Source organism: Indicator indicator, chromosome 11 (assembly GCF_027791375.1).
Source record: "Indicator indicator isolate 239-I01 chromosome 11, UM_Iind_1.1, whole genome shotgun sequence".
Classification (NCBI taxonomy): domain Eukaryota; kingdom Metazoa; phylum Chordata; class Aves; order Piciformes; family Indicatoridae; genus Indicator; species Indicator indicator.
Window position 1 is genome coordinate 15,362,670 of NC_072020.1, and position 26,730 is coordinate 15,389,399.

The window sequence follows — 26,730 nt, forward strand, 5'->3', positions numbered from 1 at the left end:
GTCAATGTAGTCCTGTGGGCAGGTCTGAGGTGCTGAGGCAGAAAAGTAGGGCAGCACAAAAGGAAGGAAGACAGGGGGTATTTTGCCTGGGGTGAACAGAGTCAAATGTGGAGATTGTGAAGGGGGCTGTTGTGGTTTCCAGGAAAAGTTGAAAGTAAGTGAAGGAGATGATTTGTAGCATAGTGTCTTCTCTCTTTGCATGTGACCAAGCCTTTAATGATATAAATTGACACATCTACACTGACTTAGAGACCTAGACCAGCTGGAGATAAGGCCTGGCACATTCTGACGTTCAAAGCTCTTGCTGTTTCACCTTTAATCTCCTTTTATTCCAAGGAACACCTGAGCATCAGGGAAATTGTGGTTTGTGTGGCAACAATGCTGTGTGAATTTTTGGAGCAAATGGGTTCTAGGAAGTTGTGGACCAGGCTCCACATTGTTTCTGTGTGTGCCTGTGTGAGGCAGCTGAACTGGGTGGTCTTATTCTTTGCTATAAAGGGTGAAATGCATCTGCACCTTGACTAATGTTATGCCACAAAATCTCTGTCGCTTTCGCTTAAATGCTTTACCAGTAAACAAATCTCGGCTCTACTCTCATCAGAAAGAGAAACAAAGTTGCCTTTTGCAGCAAAACAAGCCTTTGATAGACGCATACATCCTCTGGTGGGATAACCTGCTAATATGGTCTTAGTAACCTTATGAGTCTTGGCATCCATTGTGATTCTCTTATGTGTATTCTCAAAGTCTTTTTTCCTGGTTTTCACCCTTTTTCAGTTTGACTGGGTTCTGTTAGTGCATCTTTGGTTAGAAGAGCTTCACTGGCCATGAGGATTCATACAGTGAGAGATATTGAGACGTCCAGCATGGGCTCTATCTTGCTCTGAGACCTTCTAAATATTTTTGTAGTTGTGTACATATGAAGATTGAAGTCTGAGCTGCCAGGTCAGGCAGCTGCAGAAGATAACAGTGAGAAGATACTTGACCTAGAAAGAGGGGGGATGTAAGGAGAGGCAATGCTGTGAGGTTTGTGCATGCTCTGCCTTGGTTGGAGGGCTCTCCTGTAAGTCTGGGTCAATAATGCATGTGATATGATCCGCTTAGGCATGCGCGCACCGCTGGAAGAACATCTACTACGAGACGGAGTACATCTTGCCCCATGGCTTCTGCAACATCATTCCCCCAAACCTGCAGCCCAACGGGAGGAAGCTCTTGCCCTGCTATGAAGGTAAGGAGTGTGGAGGCTGGGAGCGGGGCTTACCTCCCCTGCTGTGCTCTGTGCTCTCATTTTACTACTGCTGTGTTCTCTCTCTCTCTTATTTATTTATTTATTTATTTATTTATTTATTTAATTTTTCTTGACCATACAGCTGCCTTGTGGCACAGCTGAGAGGGGGTGGGTGACCACATGTGCCCTGTGACTTACTGTGCATGGCTGCACATACTAAAGGAATAATACATTTCTGTACTGTTATTTTGAAATAGTACAGAATAATCAGTGAATAATCAGTAGATATTGATCTGAGCTTGACCTCTTGTGTTTCACTGTAGCACAGACTAAAAATCCTGCATTACTTTGCTATTAGCAACCAATTTTTCCATCTTATCAAAGCCCCTACATTTTTGTATTGTGTTTTATCACAGGACTAGTGGGGAGGGGGAGAGGGAAGAGTTGCTTAACACCTTGCTCACTTCAGGGAACTGCTGCAGCAGTATTGGGTGCTTTAAAGTGTTTGGTTCCTGCTTGGATCCTCCAGAGTTCTGGGTCTAAGCTGCATGGAGAGGGCAGGCTCCAGCACTGAGCAGTGGGTGGCCATGCCTGTTGGTTCTGTTGCAAGTCCCAGGAGGCACAGTTTCAATTTTGCAGCTCTTTGGTGCATATGAGACTCTCGTATCATGTTTCTTTTCATAAAGGCTTCAGAAGACTGTGTCTCCTCAGCCAGAGGTATGAATGTGTTGTTAGGAAGAAGATAGGGTATTTCCTGAGATTTCTTGGACTTCAGAGAAACATTTGGTGGAAAGCACCTTCTTGGTTTCTCTTGTCTGTTCTGGTCATTCTCTTTCCCTTCTCACCTGAAAGAGCCTGAGTAAGTGTGAGAGTTAAGAGGTCAAGACACGGCAGGGTTCTTTGTGGGCACGGCATCTGATTTTATTTATTTGCCTTTATTCATTTTCCTCCTGTCCAAAGTTGCCAGCAGCAGACTTGCTGCTGATATTATTAAGTGGGAGAGGGACAAAGCAGTGGATGTCTCAGCAAGTATCTCTACTACTAGTTAGTGGCTGTATTCCAGCTCAGTGGCTGATGAAGCCAGCTCTGTGACAGAACTTGGCTCATTCTGTGCCTTCTCTTTCTCCTGAGGTGGGTCCTCACCTCGTTCCAGGCTTTGCTCAGGAAGCTGCAACCACAAACCCACACACCTTCTGGAGACGGCATACATTCATGCACTGAGCATTTCCCAGCTCTGAAACTGGTCGTTATTTGCCGTGTGAGAGGTTTTAGATCTCTTGACCCAGCAATGACAACTGCTCTGCAAGTAGAATGCAAGTAACTATCGCAGAATCATAAATTGCATTGGGTTGGAAGGAACATTTAAAGTTCATCTAGTCCAAACCCCTGCAGTGATCATGGATATCTTCAACTAGATCAGGTTGCTCAGAACCCTACCAAGCTTGACCTTGAATGTCTCCAGGGATGGGGCCTCCACCACCTCCCTGGGCAACTTGTTTCAGTGTTCTGCCACCCTGAAAAGTATATAAGCCTTCTGTTGGGAGCACTGTCCTACTGTATTTATTCTTTTATTTTTATTTTTTTCCTCCCTTGTTCCTTTCAACAAAATCAGGATAGGGCCTCACACTGAGGTAATGCACAGCAAATCACCTGATACTGACTTTATGGCCAACATGTATGTATGGGGATGCCTCTGGCCCTGTGTCTGTGCTTCTGCACTGCCTTAACAGTGACTTGTCTGAAGCCATGGCTGGGAGGTGGTTTCTGGAAGGGTTTGAACGTGCGTCATGTTTTTGGAGTAAAAGTGCTGCTAATCTGACAGGATATTTGCCAGGAATTGCTAGAAAATAGTAATGTGTGGGCCTAATATGCTCAGAGCAGCCAGTGGAAAGTTGGCAGGGCTGGTGCAGTATGATGTTGGCTTAATTTCAGTCCATGCTAGAATGAAAATTGGAGGTTTGGGACTGATTTTTCTCCATCCCCTCCCCCTGCCATCAGACATGAAATCACGAAGTATCACGAGGGATGGCCACATTTATTTACTCCTGCATCTTTTTGGTTTCAATAAAGCAAACTCAAAGAGAAATAGCCATGGTATGCCATGCAGAGGGATTTGTTGTTTGAGTTTTGTTGTGAAATAAGATTGCAGTCTTCCTTTTTTTCCTTTACTTTCTGGAAGCAGCAGAAGAAATTTTCCTCTGCTGACAATGAGGAAAAACCCAAAGGGCGAAGCACCAATTCTGACAGGGATAATAAAGGTGATCCTGCTCTGGCAGGGGATTTGGACTAGATGCTCTTTTGAGGTTGCTTCCAACCCCTAACATTCTGTGATTCTGTCATAAACGTGCATAATGCAGCTGAAGGCTCTCTGTGGCCATCACTGGGAGGCTGCCAGCCCTGTACCTGCAAACCTGGAACTGGGGAGTGCACCTTCACCTGCTGAGGTTCCAGGGTCTTGGTCTTCTTCAGGACTTGCCACGTGCAAATGCATGCAGGCAGCTGTGTGTTCATTTTCAGATGCCCTGCCTTTAGCATAGCTAAGGTGATAAGCCCTGTGGGAGGCTGGTGTGGCCTTATGGGACAAACCCAGAGTGGTCTCTCACCTAACTGGTAAAGGATACGGGCCACTTGAGCACATATCAGTCTCTGTCCACCTCTGTGTGCACCTTGAGATGGATTATTCATTTGTATAATGAAAGTTTTGTGACAGAAAGGGAGTCTGACCTTGGGACAGACATAATTCATGCATACAGTATGGCTTAGCCCCACATAAAGAGGGCTTAATAATTAACGACAAAGGAGGAAATGGAGGTTTCCTGACTGTATGGTAATGGTGCAACAACATAGTAGTACTCTCAATCCATCTTTTTTTTTTTTTTTTTGGCCAGCTTTCCTGAAAGGGCTGGCAGAAGTCTGGAAGTGCTTGAGAGCTAATGTGAACAGCAACAAGCCTAATAGTTAAATGCAACCTCTCTGAGTAGGAACTAATCTGGTTTATATGAGCTGGATGTCCTTTCTGGTATAGCTGGTGTATGGAGCCACAGTCTTCCAGGCAGTGTTTTCATTTGGTGATTTTTTTCCCCATAGTTCTAATGGCCTTCCCCCGCCCCCCCTTGTCCCCCCCCAAAAATAAAAGAGGAGCTGCCTCTTCAATCCCCAGCTGCATTCAGTTTTCAAAGAAGGATGGCTGTGTCTACCATGAGAATCAGCCCGATTGATGGGGAGAACTGGGATTGTTTCCTACTGCTTTGTGGTAGGAGTTGGTGGTGGAGGTGGGAAGAACTACTGGACCCTTTGGTTAGTAAATCGTTGGAACAGCACATGCTCACATGCCTTGCCTCCAAAGGGATAAGCAAGTTTTCCCACAGGGTCCAGACCACATTTGGTTTTCTGGTAGCTATCAAAACATCCTTACTTTGTGGTGCAAACCCAATACCACAATGCTAAAACAGAAAGATTACTAGCTTTTCTTCATAGTGTAGCAAAACACTATCTTAGATAGGAAGAGATGTCCAGTGCAAATAATAGTTTACTGTAACTGTCCACTTTGCTTCCATCTATGAAGATGAGAGATACAGGAACTTATTGCACTCTGGAGCTTATGCTGTGTTATGGTATTGAAGTTTGCTTAGATACTTTTATAGAGGTTTGCTTAGAGAAGAAGTTAAGGAGCATTTGCCTTCAGACTCATCACAGAGCACAGCTTTTCCTTTTTGTTTGTGTACTATTTAGTCCAATTCTTCCACAGCCTTACTTCTTTTTTAACCTGAGAGACCACCTTCTTCTCTTTTTTTGACTTGTGTATTTATTCGTGGCATGTGTTCAGAGTTGTAGAGGCAGCCACTTCCACCAGACTCAGCCTCATCTTACTGCTTCGCTCTTGTTGCCGCAGTTAGTTTAGTGACTTGTGATCTGTCATTGAGGGTGCATGGCAGTCTGCAGGCAGAGGAGAAGGAATAATAAAGAAGTGTAAAAACAAAAGATGTGTTCATGACAGCAGTTATTGCCTGGAGCTATGTGGAAACCACCAAATCCACTATGCAACATCTAAACCTCATGCAAATGTTGCTGTTCAGGTGTGCAAAAGCTCTGGGCTAACACAGTAACTGCATCATTTCCTGCATGGATGGATGGGAGTGTTGTACGAGTGACAGGTGTCACTACTATGCACCAAAGTGGAGAGGAGATAGAAGCAATCTTGATTTTCATGCCTTTTGGGCTGATCTGCTGCTTGAGAGAGGCAGACTCCCCTAGAGGGGAGTGTGAAGAGGTCTGTGATGCTGGGACATGACTGTTCAGGATGTGGGGCTGCTGTGACTATGAGTGTGTGGGTTGAAAGAAGCCTGGGCTTGGATGGCTATTGCAGATGATAGTTAGATGGGCTGATGGTTTTGTGTTTTTGTGCTGAAAGGGTTATGCTGGAATCCAGGAGCCCAGTGTCTGTCTGGGCTAGGTTGCTGGCTCCCTGTGTTGGACTGCATCTGTCTAGATTCTCCTAAAACACAGTGCTGATCTCTGCTCTATATTAGTGGAGTTTTAAGTGTCAAATACCTTCTGTATCTAGGGTATTTGAGACTCTGTGCTTCCATTTCCTCTTAGAAAACAATTTTAGTGACAGTTTGCTTCTCAGTGGTTGTTAGGAAATGAGGTTAATCAGTATATGTGACATTGTCAGACTCCATAATGATTGGATAGAGTCTTGATATCTGTCAGGAGCAAGGACAATCATTGCTTTGTTTTTTTGCTTTGTGTCATGCTGCACTGCTGGAATAAATTCATTTATTATCTTCTGTAAGCTCCGTTTTTTTATCCTGAGAAGTATTATCAGATATGTATTCAAGTCAAAATGTTTTGATCATAGAATGGTCTGGGTTGGAAGGGATATCTGAAGGCCATCTAGTCTACCTCCTCTGCAGTCAGCAGGAGCATCCTCAACTAGATCAGGTTGCCCAGAGCCCTGTCAAGCCTGACCTTGAATATCTCCAGGATGGGGCCCCAACCACCTTCCTGGGCAACCTGTTCCAGTGTTCCCCCAACCTCATGGCAAAGAACTCGTTCCTACCATCCAACCTAAATCTACTTGTCTCTAGGGTGAAGCCATTGCCTCTTGTCCTATCACTGCAGGCCTTTGTAAACAGTCTCATTCCAGCCTTCTTGTAGGCCCCCTGCAGGTACTGGAAGGTCATTATTACATCTCCCTGGAGCCTCCTCTTCAGGCTGAACAACCTGAGCTCCCTCAACCTGACCTCATAGCAGAGATGCTCCAACCCCCTGATCATTTTCATGGCCCTCCTCTGGACCTGCTCCATCAGCTTCGTGTCCTTCTTGTATTGGGGGCTCCAGACCTGGACGCAGTACTCCAGGTGAGGTCTCACCAGAGCAAAGTGGCAGAATCACCTCTCTGGATCTGCTGGCAATGCATCTTTTGGTGCAGTAGGGCTGTTAGTTCAAGTAGATAGTGCTAGCAATATAAGTGACTTAAAAGACACATAAAGTCATGAACAACATCTGTGAAAGCATGAGCTTCAGGGGACATACCACCTCAGTTTATCCTACAACCATTTAAACCACCAGATTTTTCCCATTTCAAATTTGTTTTGTTTAAAGAGTAATTGTTTTTTATTGCCTTACAATGAAAACTATAATGCATGTGTTTCTGTTCCTTTCTTAATGTATATATTGCTGTTAAAAGTTGGCTGTGTTGCATCCTCTTTTTGTTTCAAGCTACTCCAAGACATTAATTTGGTCTCTTTTAAAAAAAGTAGACAAAAACTGTAATAAAAGAATGTTGTGAATTCAGTAAGGTTTTTGACTTGATTGGAGAAACAGATTAAATTTGTGTATGCATTGTTTTATCAGAAGAAAAACCTCTGTCCTAAGAAATGAAGCAGTTTTACATGTTTGTTGAACACAGCAAGAAGGCACAGATCCATCTACCACCCTTCAATAACTTCATTGCTGAAGTTGCTGCCATTCCTTCTGCCATCCTACAGTTTTGCATGCCCTTGTTTTTTTCCAGCCTAATTCAGGGGACAGCTGGTGTGAACTGGGTCACTGACACCCACGGGGGTGTGTGGATGGGGCCTCTCAGGCAGCTGGAGTTATGTGGAGTGGTGGTTTGGAGGTGTTCCGGCTTCACCCAAGCCTGTGACAAAGCTCTGATGGCTAGGGAAGGTGCCATCATGTTTGAGGCTTTTTTGTGTTGCTGATTTGTGAAAAAAGTTCTGGAAATCCAAAATAAGAAACAAGTTCTGTTTGAAGCTTTCCCTGCAGTTATGTTATTGTTCTCCTGGGCTAAATCTTTCATTGTGCAAGTTAAATATCTCATGGCAATTTTCCTCTTTTATTTTAAAGCAAGTTGAGCTGTATGTTTTTTGAAGGAGACACTTAAGGAAACTGTGAGCCAAACAAAATACACTTTTATGGGGAAATACAACATTTTAAATCCATCAAATTGTTCGTGGGGCCTGCTTGCAGCGGTTGGTTGTGGGCTTGACGCGGAATAGCCATCAAGGCTTGCTCCCAAAAGAAATATGTGCATGAGAAGTCCTCTCCTCTCAAGTGCTAGATGAGGGGCCCCTTTGGCTTTTAAGCAGCCCTGCCCTGGCCTGAGTTGTGAGATATAGCAGGGACCATGGCTTCTAGTGCCTAAAGAGGTGGTGGGTACTCTGGCGGGCTGGGGGTCTGGTTAGCCAAGATTGTGTGGCCGGGGGTGGCTTGTCTGGCACAGTGCTCACTAGTGCTGCCTGAGCATCAGCCTGAGCCCCTCCAGCCCTCCATCAAAAAAAAACAAACAAACACTAATATGCTGTAAAGTGGGATTTAAGCAGGCAAGCCTTTAAAGCCTTGGGCTTTGACATTAAAAAGCCTTCTGCCAAGTTTAGCAGTGAAGGTCCATAGCCCTAGGGGCTAGGGTGTTTTATTCTGAATTACACTAGTTTGAGTGCAAAACCAGGAAAAGGCAAGGTTTGTTCACACTTTAGTACATCATTAAAAGGAAAAACCACGTCTGGAAGTGAAAACATCTGAATGGGCGAATGTGGGACTTGCTGGATTTCCTCCTATGCAAGGGTGGGAATCCAGCCATAGTGAAGGCAGGGCCTTTAGGACATGCACAGCATTATTTTTCAGGAAATGCCAGAGGGAGAAATCTCATCTCCTCAGCTCTCTGAATAATAACAAAAAAAAGTTAATATCAATAAACAAATATTTTTCTTCCCAGACAAGGAGTGCCTGGCTCTGTGAGAGACTGTATGTGGAGCTAGCAATTCAGACCCTTGGCACTTTCTGAATAGCTGTGAGCAAATATGGGCTCCGTTTCTCAGTGGAATCATTGTCGTGCATTCCCACTAGGAAACCCAAGTGTGCTTCTGGCCCTCCTGGTCTGCTGGGACACACATCTGCTTTTGCAGGACCCTGACTTGGCCAGGGCATTTGACATTTAGGCATTTGGACTGTAATTAGCTGATCAAATCACTGTCGTGCATGGCCTCTCCAATTAAACCTCTCCATGTGCAAGTGGTATGACATCAGCAAATTCCTTAAAATCTCAGCATCTTTATGATGTTAGGAAGAGTCTATATATATAACATATAAAAGGGGAATGGTGTGTGTATGTGTGCCTATATATAGACACACATACAATGATTTGAAAAAAATTTGAGATGGCAGCAGTTTATAATTAATATATTTTGATTTTTGGTAAGATAAAATGCAAATAAAAATTTTACCATTTAACAATGATTTAATCATGATTACTTAAAACAGATAAATTCACAATTAACAGACTATATAGTCAATGTTTTGGGAACCTGAATTATTGTAATATACAGGAAGTGGAAGTATGTTGCAGTTAGGCACTCATTAGCATGGTTAATATTTCTAAATAATGCTCTGGGAAAAAACCTACAAAGGTTCTGCTTCAACTCTCTTTCAAATGTTCCTAAACTGAAGTGTGGATTAAAGCAGGGTAGAAAGTTCTTTTCTTTCCTTTCCCCTTTTCCCTGCCTTTCCCAGATATCTTTCTAAAAAATCATTTTTTTTTCTTCTTCTGCAAAAAGGTGAAGTGAAAAGTCCTAAGATTTGGTAGGGGAAACAATTGCCACATTTTTGGCAATTATAGTGTTGATGGTTGTGTCCCCCTGTGAACTGTGAGCTCTGAGCATCCCTTAAATTTAACCCTCTTCCTAGTTACTGCCTCCCTCCTGGAGCTGGTGTCTTGAAGCATCTTTCTACCAAAAATATTTGTGGAGGCTTTGGTGACTGTCATGATAGAAGAAAAATCACTTTATTTCTCTGACATAGTTATAGGGTTGAGGATTAAATCTAGTGCAGGGTTGGTGGCATGCAGGTATGTACATCACCTTTTGCTCCTCTCTTTCTAGATGTGGTGCTCTAGCTGCCAGAGGTGAAAGCTTCTTCGTAATGCACCTTTGACTAGGGTGATGCTGCTTGCTTAGGGTCTCCCTAGGGAGCATGTCACCTGTCCCCACAGTTTCAGGCCCCTTGCTTTACTCTCTGATGTGGGTGAAGATGCTGCCATTGGTGGCAGATCCATTGGTAAGACTCAGGAGCCCTGCGTGCTGGTGTCTGTTCAGGCTGTGTGTGCAGCAAGGCAGATGGCTATGGTAGGGAGCATGTGTTGTGCCAGGGATGACCACTGTTTGTTTTCTTCCCTTCTCTCATGCAGAGTACAAGAAGAAGTACGGGGAGGAGCACGGCTCGTGCCAGGCAGGGATCGCAGGCTTCTTTACTGAGGTGAGCAAGGGTGCACACATAAAAGAGATGGGGCTGGTGAGCAGCTATCCTGCCACATGCCCCAGGAGAGGAGTGCTGAGGACTAAGTGGTCCTTTCCTGCCAGTAAACACTCTCCTGCACTGTCCAGCCTCCCAGGCGCCTGCGTCTTGCACAACCCCTGCCCAGTGGTTTGGAAGTAGGTGTATGTATCTTTCGAGGTCTGTGGACAAGAATGAATAAAATGATTCTGGGAAGCATCCTCAGGGAATACTTTTGTTGTGTACGTTCCAAAAATTGCTTAGAGATATTTCTGTGTCTAACATTAGCACTTTAAGTGATGATGTAAAACAGTCTTCCCTGCAAAGCTTTATTTATGGGTGTGTGTACATGTGTGTGTGTGTGTATATATATATATGTGAATATATATGCATATGTACATATGTATACATACATAAGATAAACACTTCATCTATCAGTTCTGCTTCAATTACTTATTGCAAAAAGAGGGGTAAAAAATAGCATGGTAAAATATGTGCTCCAGAGTTGTTCTAATAACCAGACCATATTCTTTCCTGGACACAAGTCTGTCAGCCGTATTTCAATTTTGTTAAGGGTTAATGTGTTCCATTATGTGTGTATTGATGGTTTCTTGTAATGTTTTGGAGTTGATTGGTTTTAATTTGTTGGTTTTGTTTGATTTTAGGCTTTTCATGTATTTTGTTTTTGGTTTTAGGGGGGAAAGGATATTTCAGCTTTAAGCTCTTTGTTACTATCACGTCATGTTCACACTTATTCCTAATTACAGATGTACTGGTCTGAGTTTATTTTCCAGGCTGATACAAGCAGAATAAAGATGTCCTCTCTGAAATTGCAGAAGGTGATTTCTGAGTAAACTGGGATGGCAGGCGATGTTGCCTCAGTGGCATTATCTGATAACTGGATGTTCAGCCAGCAGCAGCTGTTTCCTGGCTTGTCTGCTTTCTGCAGCATGTTTCTGTTCCCATGCTTTAAATCCTCCTATGCTACCCTAGTTCAAAAGATATCTTTGAACTTTCATTGCTTCAGCCTGATGGCAGCTCACTGAGCAGGAAACACAGATAAATGGCTTTTTTGGGTCAAACAGGCAAGTTCCTACCATATATTCAGTGCTGCTGATGGTAGTCGTTCCTGCCGGTAAACGATCCCTTGACCTCAAGGGCATGGCCCCTCTCAAGAAAAAAAGCTGTGGCTAAGCACATCCTACTCTTGCAGACCTTTCCCCCTGGTCTTATTAGGAAAATCCCTTGTTTAATGTCTCTCCCTGACTGGAGCTGGTCATCCAAAGGGATCCTGCTTATGGGAGCATTTTCCCTCAAGGATGGAGTCCACCCATTGAATGGAGATGTGAGGAAAAGCAGCTGTCTTCATGTCTCCGCCAGGGACAGAGAGCTTATGCAGGCTTATGCTTCCCCACCTTATTTTGGTCACTTGTTGGAGGTGTCTAAAACCACATCCAGGAGGAAGGTTTCCCTGTAAGGATGCTTGGTGCTCTGGAGCAATGTTTGCTCAATCTGTCTTGCATAGGAATGTACCTTGGGTTTTGATTCAGAAGCATTATCTGTGGACATCTACTTTTGGATGCTGGATCAAACTTTCCTTGATTTCTAGTCTCCTAAAATCCTGAATCATGCTGGGTGTCTGTAATGAAATACAGCCAGATTGTCTCTCAAATAGTAGAGCATATCTGAGCAGAGAGCAAGCCAAAATGTTCCAACCATGACATCACACACCCCCTGCTTGCTGAGTGCAAGGCAGCTCTTTAGAGTAGCAAAATCAAAATCCTTTGTGCTGTATCCTTAGTGATTGGTGTAGCATGTCAGCCAGAAACAGGGTGTGGTCTGTAGCTGAGGGGTGGGTCTGGGTGGGTTGAGGTATTTCCATCTCTTGATGAAGGGCTTCAGGTCTTTTGAAGGATGCTTGAGACGGGCAGCATGTGGAGAGAGATTTTGGTGTGGACTATTAGCAGGCATAAATTTGATGGTTAATAAAGCTAAGGAAGGTCTTCTATCGAAGCGGCAAAGCAGTTGAGCAGAAGTGGGCTGTGAAAAGGGAGACCATGTGCCTCTAATGTTTATTCAGTGACCTCCATGGCTGGGGATAAGGATAGAGTCATAGAATAATTTAGGCTGGCAAAGACCTTTAAGATCATCAAGCCCAATCATTAACCTAACACTACCAAGTCTGCTGCTAAACCATGTCCTAAGTACCATGTCTGCATGTCTTTTAAAAGACGTGTTTTAAGATGTATTAAAAGAGGTATTTAAATATCTCTAGGGATGGTGATTCAACGACTTCCCTGGGCAGCCTGTTCCAGGGTCTGACAACCTTTCCGGTGAAGAAATTTTTCCTAATGTCCAACCTAATGCTCTCCACATGGAGCCCATTATAGACAGGGTTGTAATTGGTGGTTTAAATTAATGCCCTGTTCCTTTCCCGTTAATGTGTATATCATGAATTGTTGTCTGGTATTGATTTTGATTTATGTTTTTAACCCATCATTTCCCCAACACCTTTCTTTTTTTTCCTGCTGTAGGAGCTGGTCATCATGGGGGCACCAGGATCCTATTATTGGACAGGAACTGTCAAAGTACTGAATCTCACTGACAACACCTATTACAAGCTGAACGATGATGCTGTGATAGCCAGGCGGTACACATACCTTGGTAAGCAACTCTCTGAGCTCCACTGTAAGAATGGATCAGTCCAACAGCATATTTCAAGGTGTTGATGATGTCAAGTTGATATTGATACATTTTTTAGTGGCTTTTTATGAAAAGTTTGAAAGAAAGAACATCTGAATTAAAAGGTTATCTACCTGGAAACAAATATGAGCAAAGCACCCTCCAGAATATTCCATTTTTGTTTGCTTCTTCTTAAAAATACTTTGCTAAAAGATATTTTTTCCTTAATATAGAAAATATATTTTAACAGAAAAAGCAGGTTGGATGGTAGCAGGCCTCCTACATTTCTGCTTTTGCTGTGTGACAGAAAAACTATTTGTTACTGGTTAGGTTTTGTGTCTGTTTACAACTGTCTAAAATGGGTACAACATAGAATTACAGAATGTCTATTGCAGATACAAATTCATTTCAATAAAATTAGCACCTTTTAAGCGAGTTATTTGCGACAGGCTGTGAAAGGATTTGCTATGGGTTTGTGTACATGTTTAGTTCAATTGGTTTTGCTTGCTCTAAAATCAGCTAATGTCCCCCAAATATTTAATTTAGAGGCTTCCCCCTAATTACCCAGTGCCTAAGACTGCTGAGACCTAGAAGGCATTTCCAAGAGTCAGTAGTTTGATATCATTTGACTCACACTGACCTCTCTTTTTCCCCTTAACCTTCAGTCTTTAAAAAAAATGCCACTTGGAAGATCCTGCTTGGTGATGGCTGAACGAGGAGTGTATATACACACGTATTGAAGGACATAAATGGGTTTTGCCACTAATGAGCCTGAATTACAGTGTTTACCACGTAGACAAGAGCCTCATAATTTACAGCAGAAGAGTGAGGCCAATACAAGACAGCCTTAGAAGGAAAGCGCTCTACTCTTCTTTAGTTATTATATATCATTTTAATATACCAAATAAGACTGAATCTTTGATCTCCTTCTTTCAAATACACTCCTCCTTTCTTTGATCTAGCCTCCCATTTTTCTTCTTGCCTAAACAAAAATCTTTTAAAGCCATTAATTTATTTGACCTCTTTGCCTACTGTCCTCTGCTCTCCCCACTCCAATCCTTACAAAAGGCATGTAATTTTCCAAGCCTTCCTGGGCAGTGATTTTTAGCTGAAGGAGGACACTTCTGTCTGGTCATGTGGCACTGGATACTTTCTCTGGAGCGAGCGCTGTAGTCTTTTTGGTTTGTTTGTGTTTTACAATGTCCCTTTACAATTATTCAACTGCTCCCAGTACATGCTTGCCCATCTCCACATACACTTTTCCTCGCTCAGCTTTTGGAAGAGGATTGAAGGGTGTGCTGTCACCTCTCACCACTGTGAGCTTCAGAGTGGAATATTGGTGCATCCTGAGCAGAATGGTTGTTAAATACTAGCTATGTGTGGCGCAGGAGGAGCAGTGAAGCTCGATGACTGTGATCCAGCTGGCTGACCTGTTTCTCAGGCTCTTCCCTTTCATGATTTATTTATTTAGTTGTTTCCTCTCTTCTCTCCCATCCCACCCCATCTCCCTTGCAGGATATGCAGTGACAGCAGGTCATTTCTCTCAGCCAACTACCACGGACGTTGTAGGAGGAGCTCCCCAGGATGGAGGCATCGGAAAGGTGGGTCTTTTAGCCAAATAGTGTGATCAGATACAAGGGGGCAAAAAAATTAATGCTGATGTAACTGCCATCTGCAGTGTCTGAGAAGCCAAGAGATTTTTGCCTACAGGGTAATTCTGGAGCACTGAGCAGGGGAGAGGTGAGGTAGTTTGACAAAGTCATAGAATTTTCTCGACCTGTCCCTTGCCCCTCTTTCCTTTCTTTCCCACCCAATCCTTACAATAGTTATTTTGGTGAGACGCAAGCAGCATTTCTTTCACAGTGCTGTTGTTTAGGGTTTGTTATTGCTTAAACCTTGCCTGAAGATGAAAAAGAGTTTGTCTTTTGCATTCCCGCCTCCCCCATTTCAGTATTTACTTACTTACTTACAGTAAATACTTACAGTATTTATTTACTTACTCATAAAAAGCCATTTACTAGATAATTTGCTGTCCCTCTTAAAACTTCAAGCTACATAGATGTGTAGTGGATTAGAATCTGGGTTTCTGCCAGCTGCATTTAGACATCTTGGTGATAGCCTGTTGAAAAGGAAAAGAATAAAGGTTTCCTGTAGGCATACATATGTTCAATGTCCTAAAGATGTAAGCAAGTGTATGTCTAGGTGGAAATGGCTGCTGGATTGGGTGTACTTGGTGTTCCTGTGCCAAGTACTTGGCTGCTATTGGGAGAAGAGGTTGAGCCCTGTAACCCTTAAAGACTTCTGAACCAAAGGGGAAGAAGTGGGAGTGGGGAAAGGAAGAGAAGGGATGTAAAGGATCAGCTTTCCCCCCTCATTCTTCAAAATCCAATCCTTTCAGGACCTGCTGTCACTCTTGCTTGAGCAGCTATGTTGTGCAGCATCCTTCCCTCTTCAGTCCCTCTGGCTCTCCTGCTCTATGGGAACATGAATTGTAGCTGAGTCATATCAATGAGGAATAAGAAGTCTCCACTACCAGGAACACTATCCCTTGGTTTAAGCAGATTTTTTTTTTTGTAGTACCTATGACTTAGGGCATAGCAATGCAAGTAGGGAAAATGGAATAAGAGTAGAGAATGAACTTGGTACCTATGCCTGATCTGGCATGACTATGACATATGGGGTATAGTAGCAGTGCAGTTGCTCCTGAGAAGACATGTGAGTGGGAGAAGCATAGTTTCCTTATTCCAGTTACTCTGTAACCTGGCTTTTCCAATATCCCTTACTTCCAACATGTTATTTCAGTGGAACAGATTCAACATCTGTACATTTGCCAACGCGAGAAAGCATCTGTACCTGTAGTTTAAAGACTACTGTTCTGTTTTCAGAAGTTCCTGTTGTTCTCCTTTGGTATGGGCCGTGGGCAGCGGGCAGCAGGAACACATGGCAAAGGGGTGATAAGAGGTGTTGAGCAGAGGGCATTGTGCTGAGCAGTCCTGTTGTGCTTTCCACATTCTCTAATAAGTTAATACTTTTCCACTTCCCTGATAGAAAGTGATTAGCATTGTCACACCCTTTTCACTGATGGTAAAGCCAAGATACTTAATGAGACTGAGTAATTTCTCCAAAGTCACCAAGAGTATTATTAGTTAAGGCTGGGTTTGAATTGTGACACCTGTCAACCTGCTCTTACTGCTAAACATGCCACTGCAAAACCTAGTGAGTCCTTTACATCTAGAGCAATTGTCCACAGTAAATCTGCGTTCTGTTTAGCTGAGAACAGCTTTGAACTCTGTCTCAACTCCTATTAATAACTCACCACATAGTAGAATATGCCGAGTGCTTGGCTTGGCTACATATCCTTAGAAGTAAGGGATCCTCCGTCCTGCAAACTGCCTGAGGACCTGCTAGGAGGTAACCTGACAAACACTGGAGGATTCTCCAAGCTGCCTGAGCCACCCTTCCTGCCAAAGGGAGTTCTTTTCTACAAGCCATGCACTTTAGGTCTTAAGTGTTGGTACAAGATCTGTTATTGAACCAGTATCCATACTTTTATCCCCGAGAGCTCCTGGTTAAACAGTTTCTCCTGTGGAAATGAGCAATAAATGGACTATGTTTGAATATTGTTCTGATTTATGGATTGTTTCAGATAGAAACAGTGCAAATGTCTTGGGTGGTCTGGCTGAGACTTCTGCTCTGACCTTTGCTGAAGCATCATGAAGCCTGCAACGCAGTATGTGCAGGCACATGTCCTTTAGAAGAGAAGGCTAGATAAGGGAAAGGGAGCAGGGCTATGCCTTCTCAGCCTTTTGTCCTGCTCATTTCCAGGCAGTCTCCAGATACCACTCATTTGAAAGCTGGAAAGTTATTTTACTAGGTGCTTTTTTAATACTCTTGTGCAAATACTCTAGTATCTACCAAAAAAAAAAGTAGACACCATGATACTATTCAAACATTTCTCATTAAAAGAGGTCTGTGATTCATCAGGGAAATGGAGAACTCGATTTTGCCTTTTAAAAGAAGACCAAGCAATGAAGTCGTAATGAAATTGGATGTTGGCAATAGCCGTGGTCAGGATTTAGATATTGCTTATAAAGCAGCAGTGCTGCTATTGTGTGCTTCATACTTAGTATTGATTAACTTTTTTCTTTTCTAACTTTTCAGGTTTATATTTTCAGAACAGACAGACGGTCAGGCTCTCTAATAAAGATTTTTCAGGCTTCAGGAAAAAAGGTGAGCTTTTATGTATGTGTTTTTTCTTTCAAGGGATAAAGAAGGGCAAAATCGCGGTAAGGTCATCTCAGAGGATCATTTTCATTCCACTACTTCACGAGTTGGCAAGCAAATTCTATTTTTCTTATCCTCCCGGATGAGTTAAACCTATACTACAGACAATTCTGCTGACGGTATGTCTTTTCTCCTGCAGCAGTTGTGACAGCAATGCCTGCTCAATGCCCATGGGACTGGAAGTAAAGATCTTGCTGAAAGTTATACCAGTGGTTCTCTTTAGCCTTATACAAGTGCAGCAATACCTTCTTAGATGTGGCATATATGCCACCAGGTGAACCTAGATGCAGAGATTTCTTCTTAGCATTACTGGGAGATGTGGAGGGGTTGGACCAGATGATCTTTGAGGATGCCTTCCAGCCTGTGTGACTCTATGTGGGTAGCTGGAGCTTAGTTTAATACACAAAGCCCCATTCTGTATTCTGTGTCCTGCTATGATAGGGGAGACACTAGAGTTATGCTCTTTTATGCAGGAACACCTTCATTGCCTTGAGAGATGATTTCCCCCTTCCCACCAGGAATCAGTGCCACGTTTTGCATTTAGGACCGGTGTCTTGCTCCCCAAATTTTCTGAATGCTACTGAAGTCCAGCTCCCACCATGCAGTGCTGTGTTTGTGTTCTTCACTGGAACTGGGGGCTCACTGGAAATGTGTTAAAGGGGAAACAAAGTGGACAGTATGTCCAACTATGGATAACATAAAAAAAATCTTATTTGAGAATAATGCAGTGAGGAAGTGGTGCCCCTTACCTGGGGTAGCCTGTGTTCACCTGGAAGGAGAGGAAATACAGAAGAAAAAGGTTACTAGTGGCTTCTGGCTCTAGGAAGACTTGTTGTCCTCAGAAGGACACAGTGTTTGACTGCATCATCAGATTGACAATGTTAGCGTATTTTGTTAGTCTTTTTTCCCTTGCAGTATTTAAAAACATGTGTGGAATACAAGACTGCAAGGATATGTAGGTGGATGGTGTGACTTGCATTTAAGGGCCTCTCCAAAATTTGTCTTTCTCTGCACAAGCAGAATTGCAGAGATCTTGAGAGGGAAAGACCTCCCAGTTCATCCAGGGCACCTCCTGTGTTTGATTGCTTCCTGTTAATTTCTTTCCTTGCTGACTTTTAAACGTCCCTGAGGATGTGCTCCTGAAGAACTGTACCTCAGCCTAATAAACAGAGCTACCAGGAAGTTTCCAAGTCTCAGCCAAAAACTTTCCTTTTTGAATTTAATTACATTATTCTTTTATGTAATTAAACTAATCAAGTATTTACATCCTTCAAGTACTTGTAGGCTATCATCTCCTTCCCCATTAGCATCTGTCTTCTACAAATTCTCTGAAATCCAAATGAGAATTTTATTTTCAAGGGAAAGTTGTCCTAAATTACCTTTTCTTTGTTTTGTGATTGAAACATAACCAGACATGCTCAGCAATGACCACTGCCTGGAAATCACAGAATCAAAGAATGTTGGAGGTTGGAAGAGGCCTCCAGAGATCATCAAGTCCAACCTCCCTGCCAAAAGCAGGATCACCTAGGGTAGTCTGCACAGGAATGCATCCATGCAGGCTTTGAAAGTCTCCAGAGGAGACTCCACAGCCTCTCTGACCAGCCTGGTCCAGGGTGCTCCAGTTACCCTCAAAGTAAAGAAGTTTCTCCTCATGTTGAGGTGAAATCTTCTATGTTCAAGTTTGTATCTATTGTTCCTTGTCTTACTACTGCACACCACTGAAAAGAGATTGGCCTCCTCCACTTGGCACCCACCCCTCAGATATTTCTAGGCATTGATCAGATCCCCTCTCAGTCTTCTCTTCTCCAGACTAAACTGCCCTGAGTCTCTCAGTCTCTCTTCACAGGGGAGATACTCAAGTCCCCTAATCACCCTCCTGGCTCTCTGTTGGACTATCTCCAGCACAAAAAGCTGCATCATTACCAGTGGTGCGAAAGTTCATTGCTCTTGTTTGACAGACATTAAAAACAGAACTTATTTATTTATTTATTATTTGTTTTAATTGCTGGAGGCAGAACTAGGCAATCAAATACAAAGAAGGAGAAAAGAAAATGCAGCACCTTGTTACCAATGTTGCTTGTGCAAACGTCAGGCTCTCACAGCGCCTTGAGCTCACCCACGCTGAAGGAGTAGCATGTTGCAGTTGAGTAAATAATAGCCTTTCCCTGAAAACTGCCTGAGTACATAGCAAAATACTTCTCATAACTTTCGCTCCTTACCCATGAGAAATTTGTTTTAAAACCTTAGTGGATAAAAACAAATAAATAAAAAATCCACAAAGGAACTTAAGCTACAAACTAACTGGAATCAAATGATGTTTGAGGTCTGACCTTAAACCCACACGAACACAAAAATCTGAATTACACACTGAAACTCTATCCTTAACTCGCCCCACTATATATATTTAGCAGGTTTTAAGTCTTATGGACTGCAGGGAATAGAGTTGCTGCTGTCCATCCTCTAGCATGCCCAGTAGCTCTGGCTTGTGCATCTGAACTTACCAGGAGTGGAAGGCTGTAGGTCAGAGATCCACAATGAGGAATGTAAAAGCATGAGACGTGTCATTTGTTCTCTTTAACCTAAATACTTATTTCTGTAACCTCATTTTTCCCTACTGTGTCAAAAGCTCAAATGTAAGTGGAATCTTTTAATTTTTCCTTTGGGAGTTGCTTTTAATTTTGAGACTATGGTTTGTAGTTGGTCTTAAAGAGTGGTACCTTGTGGTATTTTAGGAGAAGTGATGAAATTAGGGTGGAATATAATTACTGCTTTTGTTTTCCTTTTTGTGTTTAAATGTGGTTTGAAATTTCTAATTTGTATGCTGGTTGGGAGTTTGTTAACATTTAATGTTTACTTGTATCAAAAAATATGTGATGAAATGAATGTATTTCTTAAATTTGAGCAATTAATTTTTTTAAAGCAATAATACTACAGATTTGAAGTGGCTTAGATTTTGTCTCAACTGAAAAGCTTTTATTGAAAGTCTTCTTTCTGTGTCAATTCACCTGCCTGTACCTGGGAGGAAAGACTGTGATCAAAGTCCACAACCAGTACTTCTATTTGAAAGTGACTGATACAAATAGAGCAGAGGAAGGTAATCCACAACTGAGGAAATCTGAAATGACTCATTTCATGGATACTCTATCCCTTACCCTTTTTTCTTGTCCTTATTTCTTTAAGAAATCTATAAGAAGGTCTGTGGTACCCAATTTCAAGCCTGTTTAGGGAGCCTGGCACTGGACATGAACAATCACTAGTTATTTCTTCATCTGGGAAGCTTGTTTCACCCATTCCTGGTTTTAAGCATTTGACAAGTGAAAGCTAGTCTAAGAAACCTCTTTAAGTGTCTCAGTCAAGTACGTCCTAGGGCAGAAATTTTATCCTGATGCAGTGTTACAGTAAAGTGCTTAATTCCTGCCAGAATTATCCCCTGAGCTTTTTCTGTAGGAGTGCTTGTGAGTGATAAAGCTACGAATCATCATTTGAAATTAAAAAACCCCAACAAATGCCTAAATGACTTCCTCTTGTGTGTGGGCAGATACTGAATGCTTTGTTGTGACTCGGCTTGGTTACAGATGGGCTCTTACTTTGGCTCCTCCTTATGTGCAGTTGATCTGAACTCTGATGGGCTGTCAGACCTGCTGGTCGGAGCACCTATGTTTTCTGAGATCAGAGATGAGGGTCAAGTCACAGTCTATATCAACAGAGGAAACGTGAGTATGTACAGGAGATGACTTGGGTAAGATGAGGGTGTGGGTCTGTGCAAGGTAACCCTAATGGCCTCAACCTATAAAAGCACTGCATGATAAAACTCAATGTCTCAAATAGTGGGACTCTCTCTGGATGTCTCTGGCAGAGCAAGAAGTCATGGAAAATTCATCTGGTAACATGGTTTCCCAGGCTTGAGTCCACATTCATCACAGAGCTGTGAATCTTTCAAGGAGGTCTCAGAAATTTTCTGGTTTTATGTTGAAACTTGGTGGTATTTGTGGCTTTACATGAATTTGATGCCAAAACCAAGTAGGAGTCAGCAGCTTTGACTGAGTTTCCTTTGTGTTTTGGATGGTCAGTAGGACCTACAAATCAGAGCACAAATGTCTTGGGTTTAGGAAACCTTATAAAGAGAAACCAGAGATTGAATTTGTGTGCAGTATGCTCTGTATATAGACTATGGGAAGCTCTTATCAGCAGTTACTGCTGGATTTCATATGACCAAATAACAGAAAACCCTGAACTTTCTCGCATTGGCAAAACCATATCACTCTAATGTTTTATTTATGGAAAAACTTACATATTATTAAATATTTAATATTCATATCCCAAACCAGCTGTCTCAAAGTAGGAATTGTTATTGACTACAAGGAAATTGATTTGCTTCAGCAGTATTTTGTGAGCTTTTGTGTTTATACTAGACACATACTCACTACAAGTCCTGTAGGCAACATTTGGGAGACTTCAGAACTGCTTTTGGTCTGATTTTATTTTCTATTTTCACTTCTCTTTTAAATGACCTTTACTTTCTTTCAGTTTGATCCACAGGCTGTCCTACTTCTTATATAGCAGTGTGGCTGCTGGGTCCTTAGGTTATGATCCAGAGTGCCAAGCATATAATAGCCAACATTTCCTGCTCACTGTGAGGGCGTGCATGAGTTAATTTTTATCTTTTCTAAAGCAGTCAGGAAGCTAGTAGGAATTTCTAGTACTCCTGCACCAAGAATTCCTTGCAGGAGCAATGGCTTGCAGGATTGTGCCTTTTATTTTATTATTTGGATGTTTTAAACTGTTTGATTCTGGAAGTACCATTGCTTGAAAGTTCATTGCAGTGAACACAGAAGACTGCATTCTAATACAAGCATGCATAGGGATGCTGCACTTAACACACTTTTATATTTTGCCCTTTCCTGTGAGGACTGCAAAGAAATGAGTCACACATACAGGCCTGCCTGTCTCCTCTCGGTTGTGTTTCAATTTCATTATGTGGGATTTTCTTAAAGTCAGCAACTTCCCGCAGCCAAGAAAAAGATTTTATTACATGTTCCAGAGGGCAGTTTACTCTCATTCACAAAGGAAGCAAAAGCAAAACAAAACAACCCTTGAGGTGGGTACGGAGTTGGATTGCATAACAAAATTTTGTTTTCTTTTGGAAATATTCCTTTCCCCCTGAGGAAAGACTGCAAGAAGCTAAAGCTTATGTATCTGACCAGAAAGTAGGTAGGCAAATAATACCAGATTCATATAAGGCTTTTCATGGCATATGAGTACAAAGCTACTTTATTCAGAACTTTCCTCTGTCTCTTTATTGTATTAAGTCCCTTTCCATATTCTTCATTTCAGAAGTCTTTTGTGGGGCTTTGCTTTAACCCTTCTGTCCAATACTTTAAAAGTTTTCAAAGCCAATTGCTTAAATGTTCTTTGCTGTGGGGAAAATTCCTCTTAACTCTCTGGGGTTTAGCTGAATGAGTCTGGACTGAGGATTTCACTCCTTGGATGTAATCTGCTAGTGGAGCAAGCTCTGGGCTGTTACATTTTAGGCATCTGGAAACCTTCACGAACTCACCAAGTTCTGTGACTACATTTAGTTACATCATTGAGTTATCATTTAGTGAATGTAGCAGTTTAGTTCTATCTCTTACAAACTCATTTTTGTTTTGTTTTGGTTTTGTTTCTTTTTCCCCACTTAAAAGAGAGAAGATAATCAAATAAATAAGACTTTTGGTGACCAGGTGATCCATGTACAGTGAGGGCAAGAGTCAGACTGCAGCCCTTCCCCAGGCACTTCCTGCAGTGCAGGGGCAGCTCTTCAGGGCTTGCATCATTTCCCTGACCCTGTTTTATTTCATGCTTGCTAGGGAGTGCTGGAAGAGCAGCTTATCTTGGATGGTGATGGTGCCTATAACGCACACTTTGGTGAGAGCATGGCTGCCCTTGGTGACATTGATGATGATGGCTTCCCAGGTTGGTGCAATCTCCTCTCAGACTATTCCCTGTGAATACCAGTGGGGCTGGCAGTGTTGCTGGTCTCTTTGCATGGCTGGGTGCCACATGGCATCTATTGCTCCTCTGGATTCAAGCAGCAGCTGGGCCCGCATTAAGGATACATGTGCTCACGCAGGATTTGTCTGCTAAAGTCTTTTGTAGCTGATTGTCCTTTTTGTGGGTTTGGTCTATGTCCATACAACTTGCTCTGCAACGTCATTAACTCTGCTTTGATTTCCTTGGTATGGTTTATAAAATGATCCAGATACTAAAGCCCCAAACAAGACAGAAACCTATGTCTGACTCCTTTCTTCTTTCCTGTTTCCTTATGTCTTCAAGCCTCTCCATTTTTGTTGGCATATTGTATTTTTTTTTTATCATGAAGTCTAATTAAGAAGTAGCCTCTCACTCCTGATAGCATGTCCTCTATTAACAGTTTCTTTCCTCTGTTCTATTCTGCCCTGGCTCCTTTCACTGTGAGGGCTCATGCTGTGAGAGCAAAGCATTGATGAGGACACCTTTTCTGCCCTGATTTCTGGCAGCACAAACTACAGATTTCCAAGTGACTTACTCTTGTGTGCCTGTATTTCTTTCTTCCAGGCCATTCATGGCACTATATTCCATTAAGCCTAACTCAACCTCAATGCAAGTTGCTCTCTGAAATGGTGGGTGGGTGCCCTTCCTCAGCATTTGGACATGCATTTGTATGTTCTTGCTGCTGCATGCGGATCACTTGTAGTGATGGAGAGACTGCAGTGAGTTGTATCAGTCTGAGTATGAAGCCATTGGGAAGAGTTTGATTATACCAGCTGTGTAGTCGGTAGATCCAGCTAGGAGAGGAAGTGGGATCACTGTTTCTGCAGGAGTTTGCAGCAGGTAAATTGGATCAAACGTAGTTTGCAAGTGCATTCTCAGCAGCCCCATTTTTTTTTTACTCCTGCCTATCCGTTTCATACACCCAGCCTCAACAGGAGACTTGGGTTTTCCAGCAATGTAACACAACAATAAATGTGTTGGCAATGCTGTCTTGATTCACAAAGCTGGCATTTCCCTGTGTTGGAGATTTTGATATGGAAGGATTCTAAATTAACTTCTTGAGCACAGTTGCTGATTAATAAACACTCATTTTCATAATAAGCATGTTTCTAATAAGGCATAACTTAGCTACATGTGTGTACAAATCCAGATACATTTGTGTACTTTTAAAAGTTTATCTTAACCTGCGCTCTTCAGTAAATCAAACAAGTTCCTTCCGGCCAGGTTCCTGTGAACTGCTGATCATCATCATGGGGAGCTGTTTTCCTATGGGTTGCTGGCTTCTAAAATTGGGGAAAAGTTGTACTAATGGAATGGATTGTGAAGTTTATAATCTGTGCTGTTTTACAGATGTTGCCATTGGAGCACCTAAGGAGGATAATTACATAGGAGCAGTGTACATTTACCATGGAGACACCAATGGTATCGTACCTCAGTACTCTATGGTATGTGACATTATCATTCAAGATTCCTATCTGAAGTCAGTTTCAGAGGGCCTGCAAAAGGGAATCATACTGAGGGATCTCTTTATAGGTAGCCTCATCATAGCCCTACGTTCCTTTTCTCAATCCTGATTTGAAGATGGCTTCTCCCAAAGTTTGTTAGTGTCTGTGCTGTAAGGGTAAAATTATGTTAGTCAGGAGATATTTTGCACTATCTTTTGTTACAGTTATCAGCTGTAGCTTCCTTCTTGAAGCAAACTCTTGGGATTTGATGGTTACATTTTAGAGATAGTACTGCTGGAGAGGAGAAGTGAAAATCCCAGAGAGGCTGAGCATATACAAATGAAGGAGAGGAGAGTAGGAAGACAAGAGGTTGTGCTTTTTTTCTTGCAAAAGCAGGCTTAGTGAGAAGGAAGAGGTACTAAGTTTTCTTTTGTGCCCCACAGAAGCATCTTTGCCCATCTTTTTGGCCATGTCCTTGTGATCTGAGAATACATCACAAAACTGTTCTTGGGTGCTGTTTCTCCGATCGTTACTCTGGAATATATATATATATATATATATATATTCTGGAATAGACCTTGTGCAGACATCACACACAAGACAATTTAGCTGCTGCAGCCTGGCAGTAGAGGAGATGAATTTGTGCTTGTGCTGTCCAACACGTGTCCCCTAATTTCTGTCTAGCACATTTCTTTGTCTCAGAGCCTGAATCTTCCCTCCCTCTGTGTGTTTGAAGTTCTGGTTGTTTTGTTTTGTTACTGGGTGGGATCCTTCACAGTAAATCAGTTTAAGCAGAATTAAATAGCTTAGTGGTTATATTGGAGACTCTTCTAAAAGACCATAGAAGTTCAGTCCATCGTCTTTTTGCCTTGTACATGCCATGTGCTGCTTTTTAGAAAAAAAAAAAAAAGGAAGTTCAATGACTCTTCAGACTTCTAAAAGGCAGTAATGTGCGGTATGTGGAGGATTCTACCAGTTTCTTGCTGAAAGCCACTTTGTTAGGAGGTTCTTTTCTGGTTGTTGAAAAGCCTGGAGCTTTCCAGCTCTTGCTGGAAAGGATCGGATTGTTGGGTTCTTTTGGTCATTCATGGGAACGATTTACATTTTTGAAAGAGGCCAAGTCAGCAGGGTGGGAAGTGAAACACCCTGCTTGCAGTCTCACCCTCTCCATCAGAGCAAGGCCAGCAGACATGACGAGTGCCTCTCTGCTTGATCAATGGAACAAAGACGAGCTCGAGAGGATGGCAGGGTACTGTGATTATTGACTCTTGGTACAATTGCTATCATTGTCCCATGTCCTGAGGCAACTGAGGGGGAGCCGCTTAGAGGCTGTGTCTCTGTGCCATTTCCCAGTGCCTGCTGCAGGACACCAGACACACCACCACTTCACCTCCCACAGGCAAGCAAAAAAGATGTGTAACAACTTCAACTCTTTACCTGTCTGCCCTGGATTTGAACCCAGAGGTGAAAGACTCTGTATCTTATTACTATACTCCTGAGCTATTTTAATGCCCTGGATTTCCTTTTTTAAATAAGCTGAGAGAGGTGGAGAGGAGAGCTGCACAGTATATGTTTTTACCCTTTCCATTTTCTTAGCTTTCCCCTTCCCCCTTCATTTAAATTGCTGATCAATGTTGTTCTCTCACATTCCCTCAGCAGTTCTAGTGATGGCTTTGAGAAGTAGCTTAATTGGCTTTGTGGCCTGCTGTTTTCATTCATAGCACTCAAAAGCTGAGCAGCATTACACCTCTGCCTTCTAGGCTGTAATAGCATGCAGATGTCCACTGGGATGTCTGCAGGCAGGATTTATCACCCTAGCTGGAACCTCCCAAAAATGTGATGCAAGTGTAATGTGGGGAGGAAGTTACTTCCAGCTGTCTTAATCTTATCTGCCCACGAGTAGGAGAAGGAGATCTGCACACAGCAGAGCACTGGTTTCCCTTTAAACTGGCTGTCAGGACTGCAGGATCCCGTTCTTCCCTTCAACTTGTCTTTTTTTTTTCTCTGTGAATTTCCTGCCTGACCTTTTGTCCAGTATTATGTCCTTTTATGGGAGGCCGTGGAAAAACTGGTCACATACTGCAAGCTGTGAAGCCCCACCAACAGCCTCAAAATCACTTAGTGGGATAGGTTTACTCTGTCTGTAACTTCAGATGTTGGTTTGAGTTCAGGTCATGCACTGGTGGCCCAGTATAATGAATGGGAGCTGGGACACACCTGATTGCTGCCTTAGAAAATGAGATTTTGATATATCAGTTTGCTTCAGAGAAAGGCATTTGCAATTCAAAATGTTTAGAGAAAGTTTTT

General features: G+C 42.5%; 1 protein-coding gene across 1 annotated transcript in view; it reads left to right on the plus strand.

Moving 5' to 3' along the window:
• Positions 1–26,730, plus strand: part of ITGA9 (integrin subunit alpha 9) — a 205,981-nt gene that overhangs the window by 14,116 nt on the left and 165,135 nt on the right. Inside the window, exons 4-11 of the mRNA XM_054384966.1 lie at positions 1,102–1,225; positions 9,915–9,982; positions 12,535–12,664; positions 14,198–14,283; positions 16,844–16,912; positions 20,542–20,679; positions 22,816–22,921; positions 24,329–24,423. Coding sequence (XP_054240941.1) covers positions 1,102–1,225; positions 9,915–9,982; positions 12,535–12,664; positions 14,198–14,283; positions 16,844–16,912; positions 20,542–20,679; positions 22,816–22,921; positions 24,329–24,423 — 816 coding nt within the window. The remainder of the gene's footprint in view (positions 1–1,101; positions 1,226–9,914; positions 9,983–12,534; positions 12,665–14,197; positions 14,284–16,843; positions 16,913–20,541; positions 20,680–22,815; positions 22,922–24,328; positions 24,424–26,730) is intronic.